Source organism: Panicum virgatum, chromosome 6K (assembly GCF_016808335.1).
Source record: "Panicum virgatum strain AP13 chromosome 6K, P.virgatum_v5, whole genome shotgun sequence".
In the NCBI taxonomy this organism is placed as follows: Eukaryota; Viridiplantae; Streptophyta; class Magnoliopsida; order Poales; family Poaceae; genus Panicum; species Panicum virgatum.
In genome coordinates, this window is record NC_053141.1 from 13,314,513 (window position 1) to 13,339,841 (window position 25,329).

General features: G+C 45.7%; 3 protein-coding genes across 4 annotated transcripts in view; 2 read left to right on the forward strand and 1 right to left on the reverse strand.

The window, feature by feature from the left end:
* Window positions 1–317: 317 nt before the first annotated feature.
* LOC120711821 overlaps window positions 318–25,329 on the forward strand; it is a 69,388-nt gene continuing 44,376 nt past the window's right edge. The window contains exons 1-5 of the mRNA XM_039997478.1: window positions 318–662; window positions 1,168–1,322; window positions 1,428–1,683; window positions 2,076–2,298; window positions 2,392–2,512. Coding sequence (XP_039853412.1) covers window positions 1,446–1,683; window positions 2,076–2,298; window positions 2,392–2,512 — 582 coding nt within the window. The 5' untranslated portion in view covers window positions 318–662; window positions 1,168–1,322; window positions 1,428–1,445. The remainder of the gene's footprint in view (window positions 663–1,167; window positions 1,323–1,427; window positions 1,684–2,075; window positions 2,299–2,391; window positions 2,513–25,329) is intronic.
* On the forward strand, window positions 3,220–14,915 carry LOC120711822 (probable serine/threonine-protein kinase PBL11). Of its 2 annotated transcripts, none has more exons than XM_039997485.1 (11): window positions 3,220–3,996; window positions 10,654–10,810; window positions 10,917–11,172; window positions 11,333–11,531; window positions 11,666–11,737; window positions 11,868–11,997; window positions 12,326–12,667; window positions 12,739–12,985; window positions 13,074–13,347; window positions 13,493–13,610; window positions 14,463–14,915. In XM_039997485.1, the coding sequence occupies exons 3-11, from the start codon at window positions 10,947–10,949 to the stop codon at window positions 14,643–14,645; spliced, it is 1,791 nt and encodes a 596-aa protein (XP_039853419.1). In that variant the 5' UTR covers window positions 3,220–3,996; window positions 10,654–10,810; window positions 10,917–10,946; the 3' UTR covers window positions 14,646–14,915. The 2 variants fall into 2 exon arrangements, with proteins under 2 accessions (XP_039853419.1, XP_039853418.1); XM_039997484.1 differs by lacking the exon at window positions 3,220–3,996 and adding an exon at window positions 7,311–10,460.
* LOC120711824 (BTB/POZ and MATH domain-containing protein 2-like) lies at window positions 15,240–16,569 on the reverse strand. The gene has a single exon (XM_039997486.1). The coding sequence runs from the start codon at window positions 16,498–16,500 to the stop codon at window positions 15,394–15,396; it is 1,107 nt and encodes a 368-aa protein (XP_039853420.1). The 5' UTR covers window positions 16,501–16,569; the 3' UTR covers window positions 15,240–15,393.

Below are 25,329 nucleotides of genomic sequence, written 5' to 3' on the forward strand. Positions count from 1 at the left end.
GAGCCACGGGTAATTTGGCCATTTAGAAATGTTTCTCCTTCTTTTCTTCTTTAAATAAATATTATACTATCTAAGATGTCCATTAGGAAAGATGTATATTTCAAGAGCGCCAAGCAGCAAAGAAAAAATTAAGTAGTGTCCAACCACAAAAACTAACATCGTAGAGTAAAATTACTGAACTTAGTTTTTAGCATTGAGACTGTCCTCACACTCATTGAGACTGGGGCGATACATCTATTTCTTTTCCTTTTTTTTTTGACGCCGCCGGTGATTCTGTCCGGCATGTATACTAATCAAAAGATATATATAGCCCCCATCTCATGTCAATCGCCCGTTGACCCGCTCCACCTCGGTCCTCCCTCCGTCCTCTGGGCTCACTCTCCGGCTCTCCTCTGCTCCGAGCGACAAGGGGCGCACGGCCAGGGGAGCCGCCGCTAGGAGTCCCCCCCTCCAAAACCTCGGCGTGGCCGAGCATCCCCTCCTTGTCAGCTTTTGCTCGCGCGCGGCAGACCGGAGCAACCCGCGCGCTCTAGTCCGGCTTCATGCTTCCCTCTCCTTCGGTCAAGTCCATCTTTGCAACTTTTCCCTGGATCTGAGAAAGAAGAACACGGCGATGTGAAGCAGATTAAAAGGACAACGACAGCAGGCGCAGCAACATCAAGGTCATTTTGGTCGGCTTGCTGTTTTTCTCTAGCTTGTTCCTTCCTGATGCTGTTTCATTGTTTGTGCTCCACAGATGGGGATTTTTTTTATTTGTTAGGTTGTGCCTTCATAATTTATTATTATTATGTACAATTTGGTTTTCTTTCCACTTATCAGTTGAATTCTCTTGAAATTGGATAGATTCCTCTTTTCAATTTTGGATTTTTTAAACCATCCTTCGGTTATTATTAAAAATAAGGTCACATTACCAAGTTAGTGCAGATTCTGAACTCCATCTGTGAAACTTCCTCGACTTACTCAACCATTAGTATGCACAAAACAGTTTAGAGTGGTTACATCAAAAGGATCCTGTTACTTTCAAGTAATTGGTAACTGTATAATTTAGAGCTATATCATCTGGAAAAGTCATATATTTTGCAACCGAGACAATATGATTTACTCTTTCATGAAAAGAAAAAAAAGTTGCGGATATGGTCATGTTCAACAGGATTTAGTGACTTACAGGAATAGGTGATCAAAGAAGTGAAGTCGAAGACCTAGAGCGCATATTTACTGATACAAGTGCGGAGCCCATCAAGATATCATATGCAGCTATTAAATATATCACTAAGAATTTCGCCGTAGAGATAGGTGATGGTGGGTTTGGTGTGGTTTACCTGGTAAGATTCATTCTTGACGATTGCCTTACAAAATAGTTAATTTTCATACAATTTCCTGAGTTGGGGACAATGTTCATGTCAATGTTAAAAGGGCGTGTTAAACAGGGTGGTCTTCAAAATGGGATGGTTGCTGTGAAGAAGCTTTTCCATTCGAAGGATTTATCTGATAAGCAATTTTTGGATGAAGCTATCTGTCTAAAGAAGGTAAACCACAGAAATATTGTAAGATTTCTAGACTACTGTGCAGATACAGAAGGTGAAATCATGGAAGTAGAAGGAAAACATAGGATAGTTGAGGTGCAGAAAAGGTTGCTCTGTTTTGAGTATGTACCTAATGGAAACCTTCACCATTACATTAAAGGTACGAAGTCTGCAACTTTACTCCTCCCCATTTGTACTAAAAGTAAACCTCACAATACTTTCAGCTATCCATGCACCTGATCTAGTTAAATTTTAAGGTTTATGCACAATACTAAGTTATTAATTTGTTAGAATATTTGAACATGTCCCTGCATTATCTAATGTACCTATAATTTTGATCTTGAACTATGGCGCTCTGACATGCATAATATTACTAGCATTCCTTCAACTGCAACTAAAACATTATAAAGCAGAAATTAACTAAATTCATCCAGTTGTATATTTAGTATATCCATACATTACGACCACTAAAGGTTTCCACCATAATAAACAATTTGTTTTCCGAGCATTCATGAATGAATGCACTAATCTTTTGAGTGTTCACTTCTACAGAAAAAACTCATGGATACGAATGGAACGTGCATTATAAAATAATTCAGGGAATTTGCGAGGGTTTGCACTATATTCATCAACAACGCATAAATCATTTGGATCTCAAACCTGCTAATGTGCTTCTTGGTGTCAACATGGAGCCAAAAATCACAGATTTTGGTGTGTCAAGGTTCATCAGTGAAGAGCAGTGCACCATGGTCACTAAAAACTTTTTTGGAACACTGTAAGTTCAATATCTTTTCTGGCTTCTTGAAGTAAAAGAAATGGAATTAATTAGTTTCATGTGCAACGAGTCAAACCATATTATTACCTGCAGGGGATACATTGCACCAGAATTCATTGATAAGCAACAAATATCATTCAAGTCTGATATATTCAGTTTGGGTGTCATCATGATAAATTTATTATCAGGACATAATGGGTGTATTCCTGAAAAGGTAAGGATATTTTTAACAAATCCTTATTTGTGTTTCTTTTCTACAACAAATTTTTCTAGTTCAAACGGGATTATATATATAGGAAATATCATGTGTGCATGACACCTTGTTTGATTGTCTTCATTCAAAAGAAACTCAACATACAGTAGGAAATCTTTCAGTATAATGCAGATATGTATGGGTCGAGTATGGGTCGAGTAGGATCTGATGGAAGATGGAGCATTGGTATTGAAAAAGAAAAGTAGAGAACAAGGAGGGATTATCATATGTTTATTAAAGAGTCTCGAAATCATATGCCAAGCAGCAGTTAAAATAAATTGGATCTTTGTAGAGTATTCTCAGTAAACACTTTTCTTTTATGGCATGTATAAGTATATTGGAAATTTCTTTATGTGTCCTACTAACATATGCATGCTCTCATCATTGCTGTATATGTCGTTCAACTTTGCAGTGGCATGACAGTATAGATGCACCCTGCCCACAAATGAAGAGGTGCATTGAAATAGCACAACATTGTGTCGACACAGACCCACATAAGAGGCCTACTGCGGGTGAGATAATTCATTATCTGAAGGAGACAGAAACAATAATTGAAAAGGATCTTCCAACTATTGATGAACCGCCTCGCAAAAAAAACCTATTTATGAACCGAGAAATGACCCAGGATCTTCACTACACCAGGTAGGTATGATCGATATATCATTTGAAGCCAAACATCCATGTTAGCTTTAGATGTTCGGTTTTTAATTACAGCTCTGTAATAGTGTACAATGCATATGAGTGCATAACGACATCACAATGTTCTATATATTTCCCTAAGCAATTGGCTCTAGCTAATTAAGTGTCTTGCATTATTCATACGATGCGGACCTGCAACCTGCCCACCGGCCCCGTATGTATTATTCATGCAGTCCATGAAAATTCATCGTGTCTCATGCCTACCGCCAGTATGGAATTGCTGGTGCTAGAATCTGTGCTGATAAAAAATGTGCCGCCACCGCTTCCGGTACTTTTGCAAGTTGCAACCTCCCCTCCGGCTTCAAGACCCCCACTCACAGCGCCATCCTGGTCTTCTGCTCAAGCCTCAACATGGAGCTGTAACAGAGACAACACCAATAACCAAAACACCACTTGCCCCAAGTGCCCCTGCACCGCTGCGCCCCATTATGGAAGCTGCTCCTTGGCAGTATGCCCTCTGACTTTGGGCCACTAAAACATGGATGGTCATACCTCCAAAGTGGTAATGGGTAACAGCTAATTAGTTCAAAAAACTAACAAATGCATGGTTTGCGGCTCAGCCGTACAAATTAATATTGATCACTCTATACTGCTAGTACAAATCACATAATACATATACTTTGCTTTCTCTTTCTTGTGTTTTATATGTAACATGAAAATACATTAGGAGAATGTTTGCACTCTGAGTTGCAGGTTGTACAGAGATTCAGAGCACTGCCAATACTGACTCTTCGGGAACATTCGAGGTACACACAAATGGGAGTCATTATTATTATTTCTGACCTATCTCATTTCTGAATGACGTGGATATTAAAGGTAGTATGAATATACAATTGCAAAAGAGCTCATCATTTCGGGGAATACCATCACAAAAGCGAGAACATGGAATTGAATCTAGAAACATAGTGGATTATAGGGATTCCTACGTAAATGTCATCATTTAACTATGCATTTTCGTTCCTCAATAATATAGCCTTATTTAACTAAGGCATTAGAGTTTGGTTTAGGATTAGATTGTGTTACGATAGTTCTGCAGTATTTTTCGGATGATAATTCAATTGATGTTAACGATAAAGATTAAGTTTGCATCTCAAAACATATCTCCTTTGCTTGTTATTTAAAGACAGAAAACAAAGATGGAGTTATTGTAGGAGAGAATAATGAGATGTCTTCCTCCAAACCCTAGAAGGGTGGGATATATAATTCCCATACATGGGGCTCTATACATAGGCTCAATATACACCAACAGTTATATTGAGATGGGCTTGGTCAACTCTATTCACTATTACAGAGCACCCCCGTCACTGCCAGGTTAAAAATGCCAGCACCGTCGATTTTCTAGATCCGTCAGATCAGGATCGGCGGTGATGTCCTTTAAAAGAAAAAGTAAAAAGAAAAATAGGCTGCGCCTTGGTTCCTGCCAACCTGCTCACCGCGGCTTCGCACTGCCACCCTGCTCGCCATGGTGGCTCCGTTTTGCAGCTGCCACCGCCGCCACCCCTCCATCTGGAGATGGGGAAGTGAGGGGCTGGCGGGGGTAGGTAGGGGTGGCTTCGCACAATAGGGGAGAGGTGGTGGGGGAAGTGAGGTGCAGTGTGGGAGGTGGCGGCGGGGGAGGGGAGGGGAGGCAAGGGAGTGGTGGCGGGGGAGGGCGGTAGGGGAGATGAGGGAAAGGGTAGTGGGGGTTGGGAAGGGTCAAGGGGAGGCAGGGGATAGGAGCAGCAGCGTGTGAGAGGAGATGGGATAGGAATGAGAGGAGTGAGAGTGAGATGGAGAGGAAAAAGTAATAAGAGTGATGTTCGCATCACTGCCTGGTTGCAATGCGAGCCGATGGTGATGCTCGTCGAACCTATGACCATCCATGGTGATGGGGTTTTGCAATGGCAAATTCTATAGTAGTGATTTGAACTCTAGCAAAGCAGCCAAATTATTTCTATTAATCTTTTTCAAGTGCTTTTCCATCTCAATGCGAAACTGCACTACTCCAGCACCCCATCACCGTCGATTCAAAATAGTCATCACTACCGGTTTTGGGGAGCGTTGGATTTATGCCGGTTCAAAATATTGCTCTTGCCACCAAACAAGAAAAAAAAGTAGGGCGAAAGCCCCGCTGCTGCGCTGGTTCCTGTTGCGCCGCCACCTCGCACACCGCTGCATCACTCGCGTTGCTACCCCACATCGCGTCTCCGCCTCGTCGCGCCTCCGCACGCCCTGCTGCCCCTCGCGGCACTCGACACACTGAGCAACAAAGGGAGGGAGGGTCCGGGAGGGAGGTAGTGGAGGAGAGGGCCGGGGCATCAAGAGGAGGAAGGACGATAAGAAGAGGGGATGGGAAGAGAGGGAGGCGGGGAGGAGAGGGAAGGAGCTGTGGGCAGAAGAGGAGCGGCGTGGGAGAGAGAATAATATGGCATCGGAGAGAACAAGAGGAGTGAGTCGGTGATAAATGATTGGTGAGGGTATCACCGCCAGGTTGTGTTACGATCTGGCCGTGTTGGCTACCTATCATCGTTGGTTCGTGTTACAACCCGGCGGTGATGGCCATCGAGCCTAGTGTTGACGCTCACTAATGACCATTTCTAGGCGTCAACTTGATTAGAAAATTATGAGAGTTTGCATTCCTTACACGCATCTTTACTCAAATAAACCCCCCTAACCACACTTTACCTCTAGAACATTGCAAGACGTGCTTTTAAGCTAATATGCAAGCACACTTGGGCTTGACATAAAATCACAGATAAAATCAGAGCGCAGATTCAGACTCAAATGGATCAAGGGTAGCCCAAGAACTAAGTCAAATCCAGTTAGGATAGGCCATACCTCAGCTTTTGGACAACAGGAGATCCGGGACAACCCACCAGCCGAAGCTGGGGGCGGTTGGCGGCACTGGGCCGTCGGCCGACTAGCCCGGTCGGCCGACCGGCCAGTGGGCCCCACCGCGTTAACTCAGCCACGTGGAGATGTCACATTGACTCCTTATGTCAGTTCTGTGAGGAAGAGCTGCTGCTCGGCCGTGGCTCCCTCCTATAAATACAAGGGGAGGGGGTGAGAATATGACACACACACCACACCTCTCACACTCCTCAATGAGCTCTCTTGCTTAGTCTATAGGTTAGTGGAGTTTAGAAGAAGTCTAGGAGTCATCTAGTCTCCAGAGTTGCTCGGGAGTTCTGGTATCGGTGTTTCGAAATCACCGGCTAGTAAATTTGTATGCGTGTCATAGGATCGGATGGTAATGCAAGGAGTGGACACAAGATTTGTACTGATTCGGGCGGAATGTCTCTACGTCCAGTTCGAGCTCTCGTGCTCGTGCATTCAAGTTTGTAGTAGGGGTTACAAACGGGCAAGAGAGGGAGCGAGGGTCCCAAGTCTCTGGTTCGTGAGTGTGGGTATGTGTGTGTTCGTGAGTGTGTTGAGCGGATGCCCTGCGAGGGGTACGTTTCCCCCCTTTTATTGTCCAAGTGGTGAGCGTTTCCACAGAGGGAGAAGAAAGGTGTGGGGGTCGGGATTCGCCCGACCCCTGCCTACCATCTGACCCATACCCTACGTGGGTCCCGTTGACCTATCTTGACTAAACCGTTGAAGCGCTTTGTCTTCCGTACTGGTACTGTATCAACCGTAGCGGCGTGGGGGCGCAGGATTCCCGCCTCGCCGCCACATCCTCCACTGTGGGACATGGCGACCTGTCACGTCTTGACGCGGCGCACGTCTCTGTATCCACTGTTAATGGCGTCAGGCGGAGTGGGCAGGCCATGTCTCTGCCCGGGCGGCGCGGGCTGTCCCGTCGCCCACTCTGCCCCGTACAGGGACGTGGGACGGCCACGTCCCTGGCTTCCTAGGGCCACGTCCGGCGACCACCTTTTGACCGGGGGCGCTGCCCGTTTCCTGGATTCCTGTCGCTGCGGGCCGAGTGGGCCCCTCCGAGGAAGGCGGCGGCCCCCTTTCGAGGGTTGGGCGAGGCGGAACTCCTTCGCGAGGGTCGCGCGAGGCGGAACTCCCTCGCAGAGGTCGGCCATGGCGGGCCCCCTCCCGCGATGGTCGGGGTCGGGTGAGGCGATACTCTTGGAGAGGTAGTGGTCCGTTTCCTCCATGTTGGGCCGTCCTGGATATCTGGGCCTTGCTTTGAGTCTTACTATTCTGTACCTCCTTGCGTCGTCACCTAGGTTAACCATTTGGGTGAACGGTGTTAGGGGTATCCGTTATTTTTATCCTCATCATCTGGTATGGGTTCATCTCTAATTCTCTCTTGTAATTCTCGGTCGTTTGTAATAAAATTAGACTATGATTACCGATATCTGCTTGATGTATATTCTGAGTTATCGGATATATATTTCGTGATCTGGTTGCGTTATCATTCGATGCTTGCATTGCATGATCGCCCTGTGCTTGTGATGATTAATATATTGGCTTTAGAACTCTGGCAACTGCTCTAATATTCGTATGTTTGCTCTAATGTGATGTCTGTCCATTTGGAGGGTGGGGGCTCCGCGCGGGATGCTAGAGTATCGCTTGCTAATGTAGACGTGGTGTCCAGACTAGTTAAGTGTTGCTGAATGTCGCCCTTTCTCACGATTTGTAGAGGAAGCCGGCAGGTGGTGACAGCCCTGTCCGTGCCCAGTAATCCTCCACGTTCGGATTCGGGGGTAAGAGGTACATAAAGCCGCATAGTTGGTCAGTCTTCTCCCGTCAGCTATAGGAGCGGCCTCCCTGTTGTATCAGTTTAATCTTCTGTTGATCTAACCATTAGATAGCATAGATATAGTTAGCCTAGCACCTCTAACTCGAGCTCTAACTTCTGTCTTTCTCCCTGCTAGCGTTTTTATTCTTTTATTATTTAGGGTTGTTTGTGTGTGTCACACTACCTCCTACCATGTTATTTATTTTACCCATGTTTATGCAATTGAATATCCAATCTAGATCAGTTCATTAACTAGCATATGTACTTCCATTCGCCGCCTTCTCTGCGGAAATATAAATGACACTCCGGTATACTCTCTGGTAAAATGCTGCAGCGGTATTCTGTACGCTTGCGGATTTATTCGTGGTTCATGAAATACCTGCCACCCCCTTGGCGTCTACGAGCGTCATCGCTGTTCACTCAGTGGTGACGTTGGCAGGCACCAAGACCTATCACGGCGGTGATGTCAACTATCACCAACGGTTCCAAATGGAACCGGCGGTGATAACGTATTTGTGATGTACTATTCTGTAGTAGTGTTGCAACCTTAATATAATGATACGTAGCTCTCATGGGTGTGCAAGAAAAAAAACAAGCTGCACCTATTGCTGCACGGGTGTCCATACCCAGAGGTAGATTGACCATCTGAGTGCATCCGTGTTTGCATACACTAGTTCGATCTGATGTATGTCTATAAATAGCTTATACTCTCTCCGTACTCATAAAGGAAGTCGTTTTAGACAGTGATATAGTCTCCAAAACACAACTTTGACTTCTTGTTTCTATAAAAATATTTATCAAAAAGTGATATATGTATACTTTTATGAAAACATTTTTTTTCCAAAAACGCAGGAGAGCTGCGCTCCTTTGTATTATAGAGAATAAAAAGGTCCCGCACACTCCCCTCTCTCATATGGGGACCGAATATGAGAGTAGGGTTAACAAGTTACAAAGTGACTAGCTTAAGAAAAAGGAAAAAAACATGACCAGCACCTTGACCTAGTCCTCTAGATTACAGTGGCTAAACCCAGGCCGTGCAGCTTCTTAGCGCCGGCCAGGCACCAAAGGCTATGCTCATCCTTAAGTTCTCTCATGATAGAGTTGACTGAGGGAGCAATGCCTTCAAACACACAAGCATTCCGGTGCTTCCATATCATCCAAGCACCCAGAATTATTAGGGAATTCACCCCTTTTTCTATGATCCTTTTGCACTTTCTTGATTACTTTTCGCCACCAATCAGCAAAGCTTCGTTCCCGCTGCTTAGGCACATAAGTTTCTAGGTTTAGCGGGTGTAGTAAGTTGAACCAGACCTGTCTTGCCACCACACATGAAGCCAACAAATGTTGCACTGTCTCCTCCTCTTGATCGCATAGCAGGCATTTTTCTGGATGAGGCAATCCTCTTTTTTCAAGCCTATCCGCAGTCCAGCACCTGTTTCGGATTGCTAGCCATAGGAACACTTTGCATTTGTTTGGTGCCCAGGACTTCCAAAGCCTTCTCCATGGTTCAAAGGTTACTGAACCAAGGAAGTAAGCTCTGTATGCAGATTTAGAGGAATAGCATCCTCCAGCTTCCAATTTCCAAATGTCCTTATCTTCTTGCTCTGATAACTCAAAACCTTGGACACAGTCCCAGAGCTGCAGATATTCTATGATTCCATTCCAGTTAAGCCCTCCACGTATTGCTGAAACCCAGCCATTATTAGTTAAAGCTTCAGCCACTGTTTGCCTTCTACGGATTCTTGTAGGCACACTTGCAAAGACATTTGGTGCAAGGTTTTCAACCGAACATCCATGCACCCAATTGTCTGTCCAAAAGAGAGTGTTGTTTCCATTTCCTAGCTCTGTCCGTACAGCAGCAGCAAGCAAAGCTAGTGAGAAAAATCTGTTCATATAATTTTCACGTTTTCAAACTCAACAACTTGAAAGTTATTCATGATTTATATTTCCAAGATTTGACTCAAATCTTATCCTAAATGACTTCCTTTACAAGTATGGAGGGTACACTCGAGTTTTGTAGAAATTATTGAATGTACATTTCTACACCTTGTCCCAAGTAGAACTACTCCTGACACATAACTAAGGGCAGGTACATTGCTACATGTTAGCGGTTTCATAGGTCGTCTCATGCAATGCCATATAGGATTTTGTTGATGTGGAGGAGAGAGAGTAAGGTGAGAGAAAGAGGTAGTTGCCTCTCGAAACAGCCGTCTTATAGGCTGAAATTTAGGAGTATGAGACTACTTCTCACCATTATACGAGTTGTTGTTGTCATGCAACTCAAACTATTTCTTTATTTCATCCACAAATCAAGGGGTATGGTATAACTATGAGACGACTAAAAAGACAAGCTATTGTAGAAGTTGTCTGGTAGGTCGTCTCAAGATTACGTGTCATTGCATGAGACCACCGTTAAGACAACACCAATGTACTTGCCCTAATGCGTGGTCTTCTCTATTGCCGGATCCACGACGCGTGATGGCGTGCGTCTCTCTTGAGGAGTGGATTGTTGGCATCTCTATTGAGGGCCTATCGGTAAAACTGCTGCTCTAATATATATCATATTATATTTATAAAAAAATAACTAACGTGTCTCCATCAATATCTATAAATATTTGCGCTGAAACCATGTGAAGTCCAGTTCCCGTCTCTTCTGACTAATACGAAGCAAAGCTAGTTTACCAATAGCCTAATTTTGAAATATACTTTACATACATTGTTTACTCAGGGTGGATACTGTATTTGCGGAACTTACTGTCCCGGAATGCTTACTTGAGGGAAGCAAGAAGCCGGGCAGAGTACCATTTCAACTTTTACAGTGCATTACTGAAAACTTTTCTGAAAAGCGAGAAATTGGTTGGACTAGATTTGGACGCTTATTCAGGGTAATGTTCTCTTGTTTTCCTTTGTACTGTTATGTTCCTTGAAGTTTCTTTCACAGCAGCAAAGCTGAACTTGATGTGCTAACAAGTACCGAGTGGATTTATACAGGGTCTCGTGCGACAGCGGAGCGTTGCTGTTATGAGGCTATTGATGACCACTGGCTTTAATGATAAGATGTTTCAGAATCAAATTAAAACCATGATGTTGACTCAGCACAAAAATATAGTACAGTTTCTAGGCTTCTGTAGTAATACCGAAGAAACGGTGACAGAACATCTGGGAGAACTCATCATGGCTGACATACGGGAAAGGCTGCTCTGTTTCGAATATTTAAGCAACGGGAGCCTTGATCGATATGTTTCAGGTATGGTAAGATAAATTTGGTGTTACCCACATAAGTGTAGAACTGGAATTCCATTTCCTTTTGAGAAGCTATTTTCTTTTATTTTTCATCCTTTAATTTAACTAATGATGAAAAAAACAACTGTCACAACCCAAAATGAAACATTTCTGTTGCCCCCCAGATGCATCTTGTGGACTTGAATGGAGACTGCGGTATCAAATAATCAAGGGAATTTGTGATGGCTTGCACTATCTTCACGGAAACCATATTGTTACCATGGATCTCAACTCTACCAATATACTGCTGGATGATAATATGGTACCAAAAATTGCTAATTTCTGTCTATTGAGGGTCTTTGCCAAAGAGAAAATTAGAACATGGTAAGTTGAGGCTGGCGTCTTCATGGCTTTTCGTTTTCATTTGTTAGATAAGAATTGTCTGGCATTTCTTCCACACATAATCAATCATAATATGTTACTTTTTTGTGACATGTTCCGGTGATTGGAAACTGGAGGTACCACCTTTCCTCTTTTTTTAAGAAACTAGGAGGTACCGATAGGTACCGGGAGGTAGCTTTCCAATTTCGGTATGGATCTCACCTATTTTGGTATCTTTTTCTAGGTACCTCTTGGTACCTCTCCGCCGTTCATTTCAGCCTGATGAACGATCCTCATTTGTTTCAACCATTGTAAATTTCTCCACTTTTTTTTTTGCAGCTGCAATTATATGGTACCGGAATACTTGTTTGATGGAGTTCTCTCGTACAAGTTTGACATATATTGTCTTGGGATCATAATCACCGAGATACTGACAGGACAGAAGGTATACTTTGCTAACAATGAGAAGGTAAGAATAATCGTGCCTAATTCTGTTTCTTGAAGATATAATTAACTCAGGACAATAGGCAACAGTGTTTACATAGAGATAATTGCACTAAAATTAGGAGAAATGAAAATAAAAAAGCAAGCAACAGCTCCAGAAGATAAATGCAATTTAACGGAAGCGTGCAATTTAGCAAGGTGTTATTAACATCTCAATAGAAACTGTTGGCTCACCTACATGTTGTCATGCCTTGATGGTGATGGATGAACTAACGTGCAAGGTTTGCACACTAACGTGGATACATGTCTCGTATATACTCTCCTCTCAAATCCTAAGTGTTTCTGTTTCGTAGCTACTTGAAAGCTGGAAGAACAGATTATTGCATACGTCCTCGGCAGACCTGATCTTATTGGAACAAGTAAGAGTATGCGCGGAGATAAGCAGAGCTTGCAGAGCTGATGACCCCGACGAATGGCCAGATACGGGACGTATAATCAAGATGTTGCTTGAAACAGAGACGAACGGAGCGGGAGCACAAGGAAATTTGTTATATATGGAATTTAATGAACTTGAGTGCATACTGAAGGGAGCCAAGAAGCCGGGTATACTATCGCATCAACTTTTATCGTTGATCACTGGTAAATTTTCTTGTCAGCAAGAGATTGGCCGGAGTGAATTTGCAGTCACTTACAGGGTAATGTTCTTGTAAGTTTTCTGACAACCAAGCTGAACTTCATATTGGCCATGCTGACAAGTATTAAACAGGGTATCCTGCTAAACCCAAGAATTACTGTGAAGAGGCTATCCACGACCAAAGAATTTGATGATCGGCTCTTTAATAATGAAATTAATACATTGATCTTGGCTCAGCACAAAAATATAGTACGGTTTGTTGGTTATACCCAAGAAGAGGCGAGGGAGTATCAGGGAGAACTCATCATGCCTGACACACGGGAAAGACTGCTCTGTTTCGAATATTTAAGCAACGGGAGCCTTAAGGACCATGTTTCAGGTATAAATTTGGTGTTACCTACAAGATAAGGTATTTTATTCCATTTCGTCATTTGATTCATGAATGTTACAAGAATTTCTATCTAAAGTCATAGGAAAACCAACCATCTCTACACAAAATAGAACATTTCTGTGGCCTCCAGTTGCATCTCGCGGTCTTGAATGGGGAGCGAGGTATCAAATAATCAAGGGAATCTGTGAGGGTGTACACTATCTTCACGGAAATAACATTGTTCACGGAGAACTCAGACTTAGCAATGTGCTGCTGGATGACATGGATCCAAAAATTGCTTATTTCTGTCTATCAAGATGCTTTGTCGAACACCAACGCAGCGTTATAATGCCAAACAAAATCAAATCAATGTAAGCTAGCTTGTCCTCTTCATAGCTTTTCTTTTCCTTTGCTTAGTTATGAGTTGTCCTGCATTTCCTTTGAAAACCAATGACTCTAGGTTTGTATCGTGATTAAAAAACGAATATGTATGATTTTTTTTTTTGTTTTCTGCAGGGGATATATGGCACCGGAAGTCTTTGCCGGATGTATCACATTCACGTCTGACATATATAGCCTTGGGATCATAATCGCAGAGATACTGACAGGACGCAAGGACATAGCAAAAGAGAATGTAAGAATAATTTATACCACTCTCCCTAGATAAATAGAGCCTCTTGCTGCAATATAGCACATATAATTTAGTCTCCCTAGATAAATAGAGCCTCTTGCTGCAATATAGCACATATAATTTAGTCTGGGGAGAGCACGTACAGTAGTGCAAAGTAAAATTGTTTCGGAAGAAGTCGAATTATATATGTTTTCTGAGTTCCAAGTTAACAGTAAAATCTCGTAGGATAACAAGGATAACTAATCAGGTCATGATAGTTATTACAGAGGTCGTAATTAAATAAAAATATTAGGGGAGAAGAACAGAGAAAGAACCAAAAGAGGCTTACAATAGCTCTAGAAAAGAAAATTTCAACAAGGGAAGCTTTATTAATCTTTGACAATTACATTAAGGTACTTGAATCATACTAAGATCCATCCCGGCCTCTGTATAGTTAGCATACAGAACATATGAAATTTATTAGAGACCAAAAGACGACATGAAAAGCATATCATGCCTTGGCAAATTACAACACATGGCCTCATCTTCTGTTCTACACCACCGTTGCGACGCATGCCCTGCAAGAAAGGCTTCCTAAATACAATGCCTCCAATAAGAAAATGACATGTGCTCCTCGAACTCCATGACCCAACCAGTAAAGGCCAGATCATAGGTTGAGATGATTCCTCGAACTCCAAACACTGCTCCTACAAAACCAACTAATGTCTGACATGGGATTTCTTCCCAAGGGTACTTTATGCTATTAACTCGGATGGTTTTGATGAAACAATTAACGTGCATGGAAGCACTCTAGCATCAATATGTGATTTGCATATACAGAACTTCTCTGAAATCCCAAGTATTGCTATTTGACAGGTACTTGAAAGCTGGAGGACCAGACTGGGTACATCATTGACAGACATACTCTTGGAACAAGTCAGAGTATGCACAGAGATAAGAATCGCTTGCATAAACCCTAACCCAGAAAGGAGGCCAGATATGCAGCGTATAATCGAGATGCTAGATGAAACAGAATGTGAGGAACCAGCAGAGCAGTAGCCATGCTATACAAGAACAAGTGGGCGAGTTGATTGTGCTTTGTATTCGAGTAGGATACCTTTGTATATATCTCCTAGATTATTTGCTGCTCAAACCAGTATATGCTGTGGTGTACATGTAATCCACAAATACATAGTGCAACTGACTGAGGCATTGTTGATTGTGGCAACATTTATCGCTTACATGTTATGGGAATGTTACATTGTTTCTGTTGCATCATTTTAGTATGCTGACTATTACAACTGAAAAAATCCCAAATTTTCTGGTATTGTATTTTGTTCTCTGGATTGCAATAAGCTTAGGATAGTTATTTCCCTCAAACATTTGGCATAACTTAAACTCGAACGGTGTACCGGTGACACATGTGTGCTTCAGCCTTGCCAATTTATATCGAAGTACTCGTTCACAAGTGAGAACTGACGATACAATGATACATTAAGACTGAACCCTTCTTTGCACTACAGTTTGACTATGCTCATTATAAAAAAAAACAAAGGCAGAGCATTGATTATCCTTGACTTGTGGCACTGAAAAAAAAACTTGTAGAAACTTAAGTGTGCTGCAATAGAACCTACCATCCATAAATTGTGCAAATGACTAAAATTTAAAACAGAAACAACTGATTTATTATCAGGCCGGGTTGAGTCACATCTTGTTACGAACTCTTAATACTAAACCAAAAAATGATAGATAAAGCTTACTAGCACTAAATTAAGTCATCTATCTAAACTCTAGCTAGGCACTCTTATTAGGATTTAGGTGGCGCATCTCCCAGTGCTTTTTTGGTTAACTTTTTGCCGACCTTGCTCATCCTCACCATCGCTTCCGCCAAGACAGAAGGCGAAGTTGCGGCGAGATCCTTGTACCCTTGCGTGTCCACAACCGCTTCCATGTTATTCGCAAAGCACATGAACTCGACGCACGCCTGCTTCAGCCTGTCGCAGTGATGCTGATCGGCCAAGGCAAGCGTCGTCGCCACGTTCTTGACGTCCAGGTTGCGGCAGAGGATGCTCTGGCAGGTCAGCTTGAGCCTCTCAATGGCGTACCTGTCCGCCGCCACCAGCAGGTGCCGGACCATGTCGCAGTTCCTGCCGTGGTAGTCCCTCCCGAGGTCGTCGTCGCTGCGATCCATGGAGTCGGTGTAGATGAAGTGGAGCATGGCCCGGAACACCTCCGGCTGCATGTCCTCGACGGCGATGGGCTGCGCTGCCCCGCCGAGCTCCCGCATGGGGCCGCAGAGCTCCGCCTTGAAGACCGGCGAGCGCAGGGCGAGCACGAGGCGGTGCGCGGCGAACGTCTCGCCGGCGACGGCGAACGCGACGTCGGCGCCGTCCCCGCTCTCCAGCAGGCCGGCGAGCTGGCGCTTGAGGTTGGAGCCCGGCACCCGGATGCTGGGGAGTGCCCGGGTCCGGCTCACCCGGGGCTCCTTCCGGACGGTGACCACGCACTCGATGGTGAGGCGGTCGTCGCGGAGGTAGGGGCCCTCGAGCTCGCCGCGGCCGATGCACATGCAGTGGCAGACCCTGGCGCCGCCGTCGGCGTCGGGGTCGAGCTCGCGCACGGCGACGAGCGAGGGGTGCACGGATACCGCGGCGCCCGTGGCGGGGTTGACGAGGCGGAGGTCGCAGGAGGCGCGCACCTTGCCACAGCCGGTGCTGAGGAGGCGGAGGTAGGCGGAGACGAAGTCGAGGCCGGCGGCGGCCTCGGCGCCGTAGCCATCGGGGTAGACGAAGAGGACCCAGCTGTAGCCGGCGACGTCGAAGACGCCCGAGCGGATGTCGAACACGTGCGTGCCCTGCACCGTCTCCGGTGGGAGGCACGTCGACGCCGTCTTCACCTGGGTCGTCATCGGCATGCTGGACTGGATTGGTCGGGTGGGGATGGGAGGTCGTGGAGGGAGGGAGGAGATCGGATCGGGAGATGCCCCCCCCCCCCCCCCCCCCCCCCCGGGCCGTAGGAGGCGGCGACGGTGACGGCGAACAAGGGGGGGATCAGATGAGGAACCGGCCGTAGGAATGGAACCGTTCGTCCAAAATCTACTGCGCAAATGGGCTATAAACAGTTATGTCGAAGCCCATAATCTACTGCGCATCATATTCCTTTTTCTTTTTTTTACACTACCGCAAAGTTGCGCAAACACTCACCGCCGGAAATCTCTAGAATGCCACCACGGAAAAGACTTTGCCGTGTGTTGGTACACGGCAAAGACTTTGTCGTGTACCTTTTTTTTGCACATGTCAAAATCAATAGTTTGCCGTGCGCTTTTTTTTTCACACGGCAAAGTCAATAGTTTGTTGTATGTTATTTTCGGCACACGGCAAAGTCATAATTTTTTTTCTCTTCTCATCTCGAAACTTTTTCTACCCTCCACATACAACATGTAGTACTCCATGTTAAAATTTGGTACATTTTTAATTTTTTTGCTATATTTAACTAATTAATTGCATTTCAAGCAACTTTTTGAATCAAGCCAAATTTTGATTCAAATAATAGAATAAAGTGAGTGAAAAATGATATTCATGTTATTTAGTACAGTTTTGAGACCTTACACGTGAAATGAAAAGAAATTTTCAACATATTGTCAAAAAACACGCCCACGAACGTGTATCATAATAATTTTAAAATTCTCAAAAAGCAAATGAAGTCTGAAAATCATGAGATTTGTCAATACCTCGTTATAACATATGTGGAGGAAGTGGTAAAAATGAGTAGTTTTCATAATTTTTTCACGTACGATGCTTACAAACAGAAACATCTCCGTATAAGACTCAGAGAGTTAAAAAGGATGCGGTTAGATTTGGAGTGAAAGTGACGGTCGAATTTGAGTTCGACTTCGAAAGTTTTTCCACTCTTCACATACAACATGTGGTACTCCATGTTAAAATTTGATATATTTTGTATTTATTTTTTTATATTTAACTAATTAAATATATTTCAAATAATTTTTGAAAAATAAAACTTTACCGTGTGCCAGAGTTTGGCACAAGGCGAAGTCAGCCCAAATCCGCCCCATTAAACCCATCGCCGGCCAGCTCCCTATCAAAACTCTACTTATATTAACACCCCTCCCCCCTTCCCTTGCCGCCTCCCTCCCCCGCCCCTGCCGCCTCCTCCCTCTCCCTCCGCCTCTGCCGCCTCCCTCTATCCTCCTCCTTTCTACCTCCGCTGCCTCCCTCCTTGCCCTCCGCTGCCTCCCCTCCAAGCCCTGGCGGCGACGCATCAGCCTCGAGCTTCCTCCGGCAGCGTGGCCTCGAGCTCCCTCCCCTGGCACACGGCAAAGTTGCTGTCTTCCATAGTGACTAAAGATCACAGTTGAGAAAAAATAGCCCCATGAATGATCAGCACTAGCAAAGCTTGTTATGTTAATTTTACACAAATGCAAACATAGGATGGTAACCTTATGGGAAATTTCAAGGACACAGAGGGTACTGAATAGAGAAAACAGAATCTTTATACATAGCGATTCCGATTCAGCTCATGTAAACCCTTGCAAAAGAAATACTTGGTGTATAGAGTGGTGCGTAATATTTTACAAGCTAATGCATTTGATTTTTGTATGGTTCTTCATAAATCAGGGACATTAATTATTCTAATACAAAAACAGCAGCATAGATAGTCACAAGTACCTCGCCATGCGAAGATCTCAAGTCAGGGCAATCAAACAAAATTTGGAGTAAGTCCAAAGAGCATCTCCAGCAGATTTGCTATAATGAATACATATCTCTAAAAACTGCCAGGATACCTAAAATCCACTGAAAATGGCTCCAGCAAATTTAGTATATGGATATCTATCCCTAAATTTTTTTTTACAAAATTACCTGAATTTCTCTCTCCTTGACCCAAATATACCAAACCAAACTGTGGATCGCTAAAACTGAAGGCGTGTGGTGGGAGAAGCCAACTGCCCTCCGATGAGGACATCGCCATGCTGGACACGATCATGCCATGGTCTTCTCCAAGTTACAAGTGTAACACCCTAATTTAAATTCCAGCATTTAATAATAAATTTAATTGGCTTTATTTAATTTTCTAAGGTTTATTGTGTTAGACTTGCATTTAATCTAAAATTTTAAATTTTGCTCCTTAAGTGATTAAAATTTTATCATAGGTTTAAATTTTGGTGTTGCATTCATGCTGGTGCATAGTTTTGAATATTTGAGTGTGGTTTGAATTCAAATTTGTATTTGAATTCAAACTTTGTTTGAATTAGAAATAGAAAAGAGGAAAACCCAGATAAATAGAAAACCAACCCAGCCCAAGAACCCAAGCCGGCCCAGGCCGTCCCCCCTTCCTTTCCTTCCGCACGGCCCAGCGTGGCCCAGCTCTTTCCCCTCTCCCCGCACTGGCAGCCCACCCCGCGCCCCACTTCCCGGGCCCATCTGCCAACGCCCAGCACACTCGCTCTCAGCCGCGTCGCCCGCACGCGCTCCCCGCCCCGCCACTGACCGCCCGGCCCGCTGGTCAGCTCCTCCTTCTCCCTCCTCCCGCACATTCCACGCGCGCGTAACGCCCCGCCGCGATCTCCGGCCGAGATCCCCGGCGAGCCCCCGCGCCAGACCCGCACGCCAAGGCAACCCGCCGCCCTACAAATAGGAGCCCCGTGCCCCCTCCTCCTCCCATTCCGCCATCGCGAACCCTAGTGTTGCCTCATCCCGCGCCGCTCCTCTGCGCCGCCGCGGCCGCGCCGCCCCGCCGCACCCCAGTCCACCACTAGCCCCACCGTGCCCTGCCATGGCCTGCGCTGGCCCTGCGCATGCACGCCGAACCCGCAGACCCAGACCCCAGCCTCAGAACCGCCCAGCGCGAGCTCACCGGCGTTCCCTGCCGCCGCCGAGCCGCCATCTCCGACGAGAGTCACGCTCGGAGGCCCGAACCACCACCCCATCGCCACCAGTGCATTACGCGTGCCACGAGCATGCTCTAGAGCCAATCCGCGCTCGATTTCATGCCCGAACGGCCATTTTCGGCCGACGCCGGCGAGACCCAGACGCGCGCCGCCGCTGGTCACGCTCCCACTCCACCACAGCCATCCGATCGTGAGTGAATGATCCAGATTAGATCTAGGATCCTTTAGATCCAAGCCACCAGATCTCGATCCAACGGCTGAAATCCACCCGTACCCCTTCGCCCTGGCCATTTTGTTAAAGAGCCCCCCAACTTTTCCATATTTAACCCGCGGTCCATCTGTATAGAAAACTAATTACAGTTTGGCCCAAAATCTTGCACAGACCCCCCTGATCTTTTTAGATATATAACCCGCTGTCCACAGCTGGCTTTTTCACGAGTTAGACCCCAGAGTTTTAGTTTAATTACATTTAGGCCCTCGGTTTTTGTAGAAAACCCCCTGGAACTTAGTTTTTATCGCAGATAAGCCCCTAGAACTTGTTTTTGGCCTAGATTATGCGTTTTAGCTCCGTTTTAGGCGTTCTTTATGTCCACGCGATCGTTGTAACGTGTAGAATAGTTTTAGACTAGTTTAGTGTGCTATTCTTATGTATTGATGTACTGTTTCTTAGCTTTTGTTAGTGTTTGTTTGTATGCTTATTGTTGTGCCTTGTTTTTGGCCGTGTGTTCGTGAGTAGACGTTGAGCTACCGGAGGAGCCCCAGTACCAGTACCCGGAGCAGCCGTCTTCTGACCAGTTTGAGCAGCAGCAGGAGAAGTACGAGGAAGGCAAGTATAACATGAACAACCTATCACTTTTAATACAATTTCATACTGCATTTTAATACTGTATGCCTATAAAGACTTTCCTAGCCACTTTATATCCTTTATATATATCCTTTGGGTTGCATTTTGGTTAGTTGTGCTAGGTGCTGCGCTATAACACACTCGGTCCTTTTTAATTAATTTGATTAATGGTATATGCAACTTAATTCTGAGAGTGGCCCTCTGTGTGGCTTGAGTGGCTCACGTCTCGTTAAAATTGGTTTTGTTAGAAACATGGTTTAGGGGGCCAGCACGGTGCTTACTGCCTGGTTGGCCACTCTCCATAAGGACCGGTTCATAGAGCGACAACCTGGGACAACAGCGCTACCACAAGACTGGAATGGGACGGTCTTGGCTTACTAATTAGGTCATTTTGGTCTAGGAGTAACTTACCGACGGGGCATGGGGGGTGGTGAGCTTCAATGGTGGCCAGGCTACGAGGCTTGGTGTGCGTACCCCTCGAGGTGGTTACCATCGTTGCGGAGCCTGATTCCTTAGCGGTTACACCTTACCAACGTGTCCTTTGTAACGGCCTCGTAGTGAGTCGCTAGTCATCTCACCTAAGGAAGTGTGATGAACAACTAGCGTAGCTCACGACTTGTGGGTAAAGATGTGCAACCTCTGCAGAGTGTAAAACTGGCATACTAGCCGTGCTCACGGTCATGAGCGGCCCAGATCCTCCTTTTGATTAGTGGTGTTAGCTCCTTCCGACGAGGGGGTGCCTCTCGGGGTTTTGGTATGGTTGTGGTTTGGTTCTCAGTAGCAACATGATTAATTTTGATTAATTACTATGTAACTGGGTTAATGGTAATACATCAACTCGTAGTAAATAGCTGTAATAAAATTCTGCCAAGACTTAAAAGCTAATGCAGTTGAGTCAGCCAACCTTAGAGCCTCATAGTTTGTGTTATACTTGTTGAGTACAAGTTGTGTACTCACCCTTGCCTCTTCTCTACTTTTTCCTCTTGGATACGCTACTGCTGCTCAGTTCCTGCAGACGCGAGGGAGTTCGCTCAGCGCTACCAGGACTACGAGGACTTCTAGGCGTTCGTCTCCCAGTCGACGTCCCTGTGGCGCCCTGCTTCCGAGAGTTCTTCGTATATGTATTCTACGCTTCCGCTGTATCAGACATTTTGTCATTAATATAATAAATAACATTCGTATTCGCTTTATTATATCTTTTTACGTGATATGTGCTATGATATACTGTTCATTCTGTTGTATATACGTGTGACTTGATCCTGGCACATATATGATTGCTCGGTTTATGTCCTTTTATAAACCGGGTGTTACAGAGTGGTATCAGAGCCGTATCGACTGTAGGACGAAGCCTAGATAGAACTGGTCGAGTTTTAAGTCTTCTTCTCTCCAATTCTTGCCTACTGAAACTATTTTACTATTATACCCCTTGAATTCTATGACTTTTATCCGTCTTGCCTTGATTTCTCTCTCTAAAGAATAGTTTTCGTAGATTTTGGCCTGAAGCAGTCATCTGACCACCATGAGTATCAGCTAGGTGGCACTTTATAATAATACGGTAGTACGTTCTGCGACGCATTGTGTTAGTCGAGTCGGATGTTAAACTCGGCTAAGTTGTGAAATTTGTATGCTTGTTATTATGCTACATGTTTGATTTGGATTTTTGAATGATTGCATAGCTTAGTAGTTTAAATTTGTTTAAAGAAAATCACTCTTATGTTAAGTTAACTAATTAATAAAATGGATTAGATCGTTGGGGGTAAAACAGTCCACTCTATCCTGTCTACTTTATCATGGCTGAGTCTTTTTCCACAAAGAGTTATCATATTCATCTGAATTTATTCCTGCAATATCCTTACTCGTGAAATCTTTTATCCAAAATCAGATGGTGAACACCAGGCGTGGTTCTGACCAGCAGGGGCAGAACAACCAGGGGCAGAACAACCAGGGGACCGGGATCCTGATGCCTCCGCCTTTGACCCCGGAGCAGTACTTCCAGCTCTAGATGCAGATGATGGCTACCCTGAACAACACTGTTCAGGCACTTCAGCAGGCTCACACTCAGCCTCCTCCACCGCCGCAGCCTCGTGACAGGCGTGCTGAGTTCCTGAGGGGTCACCCGCCGACGTTCTCTCACACGTCCGACCCTCTTCAGGCTGACGACTGGCTCCGTGCAGTGGAGCGCCAGCTGGACATCGCCCAGTGCGATGATCGTGAGCGCGTCTTGTACGTAGCAGGACAGCTGCGAGGGGCAGCTTTGGACTGGTGGGAGTCCCACCCAGTTCAGGACCGCGAGGCTCTCACCTGGCTTCAGTTCCGGGAGCGGTTCCGTAGCCACAACATCCCCGTGGGCGTTATGAAGATGAAGCCGAAGGAGTTCCTTGCACTGAAGCAGGTAATCCAGATATAATCATTCAGCGTTTCCTTTTGAGCTAATACCGCCTTGTTCTATCTTTCTGAGTCATGAATTAATCCTTCGATATATATATATATCTGTCTTTTTCACTTCAGGGGACTATGACGGTCATGGAGTATCGTGATCATTTTCTGCAGCTTGCTCGCTACGCCATGCCGATGTTGCGGATGACCACAAGAAGCAGGAGCACTTCATGGAGGGCCTTGAGGACTACCTCCAGTACGCGCTGCTCAACCTCCGCTTCGACGACTTCAACCATCTGGTTGACAGCGCGCTCAACACGGAGTGCAAGTACCTGGAGATGGAGGACAAGAAGAGGAAGATTGTCCCTGTTGCCTCCGGCAGCAACACTCGTCCTCGCCTTCAGCCGCCCCAGCAGTACCACCAGCAGCAGTACCGGCCTCCCCAGCAGTACCAGCAGAGGCCGCAGCAGTACCCGCCTCGGCAGCAGCAGCAGGCCGGTCAGGGCCCGAGGTTACCGGCACCTCCGGCTCGTGCTGCTCTACCAGCTCCGCCAGTACCGCAGGCTCCACGGCAGGCAGCTCCTCCTGCCGGACAGCAGGCACCTCCTCGCACGTGCTTTCACTACGGCCAGCCGGGACACTACGCCAACGCTTGCCCCCGGAAGGCGCAGGCGGGACAGCAGGGGCGCCCAGCTCAGCCCAGGGCGCCACTTCAGGGCAGAGTGAACCACGTGACGGCCGAGTCAGCGGCCGAGGCTCCCAACGTGGTTATTGGTACGTTCATGGTCAACTCCCATCCAGCTACAGTGCTTTTCGATACTGGTGCTACTCACTCATTCATCACCAAGTCATATGTTGAGCAGCATAGTTTCTTTACCACCCCATTAAAGAAGTATCTGCTAGTCTCTTCACCGGGAGGGGAGTTGAGATCCCATATTGTTAGCCCTCGAGTCAGTATAGCCATAAGGGGGGCAACGTTCAGTGCTGATCTGAGGGTGCTAGACACCAAGGGTATTGATGTATTTCTGGGAATGGATACTCTTGCCAAGTGGGGAGTCAGAATTGATTGTGCTCATCGGGCAGTTCACTTGACAGCATCTGATGGCCAAGAGGTGACAGTTAGTGCTTCAGAGCCCTCGGGATTTCTTCATCAGATGGAGGCTAGACCCACGGATGGTATTCGCGTGGTGTCTGAATTCCCGGATGTCTTTCCGGATGATTTGCCAGGTATGCCGCCTGAACGCGACATCGAGTTTTCTATTGATCTTTTGCCTTGCACAGCTCCTATTGCAAAGCGGCCCTACCGTATGGCTCCTATAGAGCATGAAGAAGTCAAGAAAACTATTGATGAGTTGCTAGCCAAGGGCTATATCCGTCGCAGCTTCTCTCCTTGGGCTTTTCCATTGTTGCTGGTAGATAAGAAGGATGGCTCGAAGAGAATGTGTGTTGATTATCGGGAGCTGAATGCAGTTACTATCAAGAACAAGCATCCACTGCCCCGTATTGAGGATCTCTTCGATCTGCTTCGAGGTGCTCGTATATTCTCGAAGATTGATCTTCGCTCGGGTTATTTTTAGCTGAGGATCCGTCCTGGGGATATTCCGAAGATGGCATTCACATGCAAGTACGGGCTATATGAGTACACGGTCATGTCCTTCGGCTTGACTAATGCCCCGGCTTTCTTCATGCATCTGATGAACATGGTTTTCATGGACTATCTGGATGTCTTCGTGGTGATCTTCATTGATGATATTCTGATCTTCTCCAAGACAGAAGAAGAGCATGAGGAGCATTTGAGACTCGTATTGCAGAGACTGAGGGAGCATCAGTTGTATGCCAAGTTCAGCAAGTGCGAATTCTAGATTGACGAGGTTCCATTCCTCGGTCATGTTATCTCTCAGGGAGGCATTGCTGTTGATCTGAGGAAGGTGAAGGATGTGCTCGAGTGGGAGACACCGCAGACAGTAAAGGAAGTCAGGTCATTCTTGGGCTTAGCAGGATATTATCGGAGGTTCATTGAGAATTTCTCCAAGATCGCGAAGCCTTTGACTTCTTTGCTGGAGAAAAATGTGGCTTTCGTGTGGACTGATGAGCTTCAGAAGGCCTTTGATGAGCTGAAGAAAAGGTTGACTACGGCGCCAGTCCTGACTCTGCCAGACCAGACCAAGAGGTTCACGGTATATTGTGATGCTTCGAAGGATGGTCTTGGGTGTGTTCTGATGCAAGAAGGCAGAGTGATAGCTTATGCTTCACGGCAGCTACGCCGGCATGAGCTGAACTATCCTACTCATGATCTTGAGTTAGCCGCAGTTGTGCATGCTCTGAAGATTTGGAGGCATTACTTGTATGGACAGCGTTGTGATATCTACACTGATCACAAGAGCCTCAAGTACATTTTCACGCAGAATGAGCTGAACATGCGGCAGAGAAGATGGCTAGAGTTGGTCAAGGACTATGACCTGGAGATTCACTATCATCCGGGCAAGGCCAATGTTGTAGCAGATGCTCTGAGCAGAAGAAGTTATGTCAACATGGCCGTGGCTTTCCAGATGCCTCCAGAGTTATGTGAGGAGTTCGAGCAGTTGAGTCTGGGCTTCTTGCATCATACCTCCAGTGCA

What these genes read in the sequence shown, in the direction of transcription:
- LOC120711824 (XM_039997486.1), bottom strand. Translation starts at nt 16,500, where the DNA reads ATGCCGATGACGACCCAGGTGAAGACGGCGTCGACGTGCCTCCCACCG.
- LOC120711822 (XM_039997485.1), top strand. Translation starts at nt 10,947, where the DNA reads ATGAGGCTATTGATGACCACTGGCTTTAATGATAAGATGTTTCAGAAT. An exon ending in CCTTGATCGATATGTTTCAG is followed by an intron (nt 11,173 to 11,332) that starts GTATGGTAAGAT and finishes GTTGCCCCCCAG; the next exon opens with ATGCATCTTGTGGACTTGAA. An exon ending in ACTTTGCTAACAATGAGAAG is followed by an intron (nt 11,998 to 12,325) that starts GTAAGAATAATC and finishes TCTGTTTCGTAG; the next exon opens with CTACTTGAAAGCTGGAAGAA.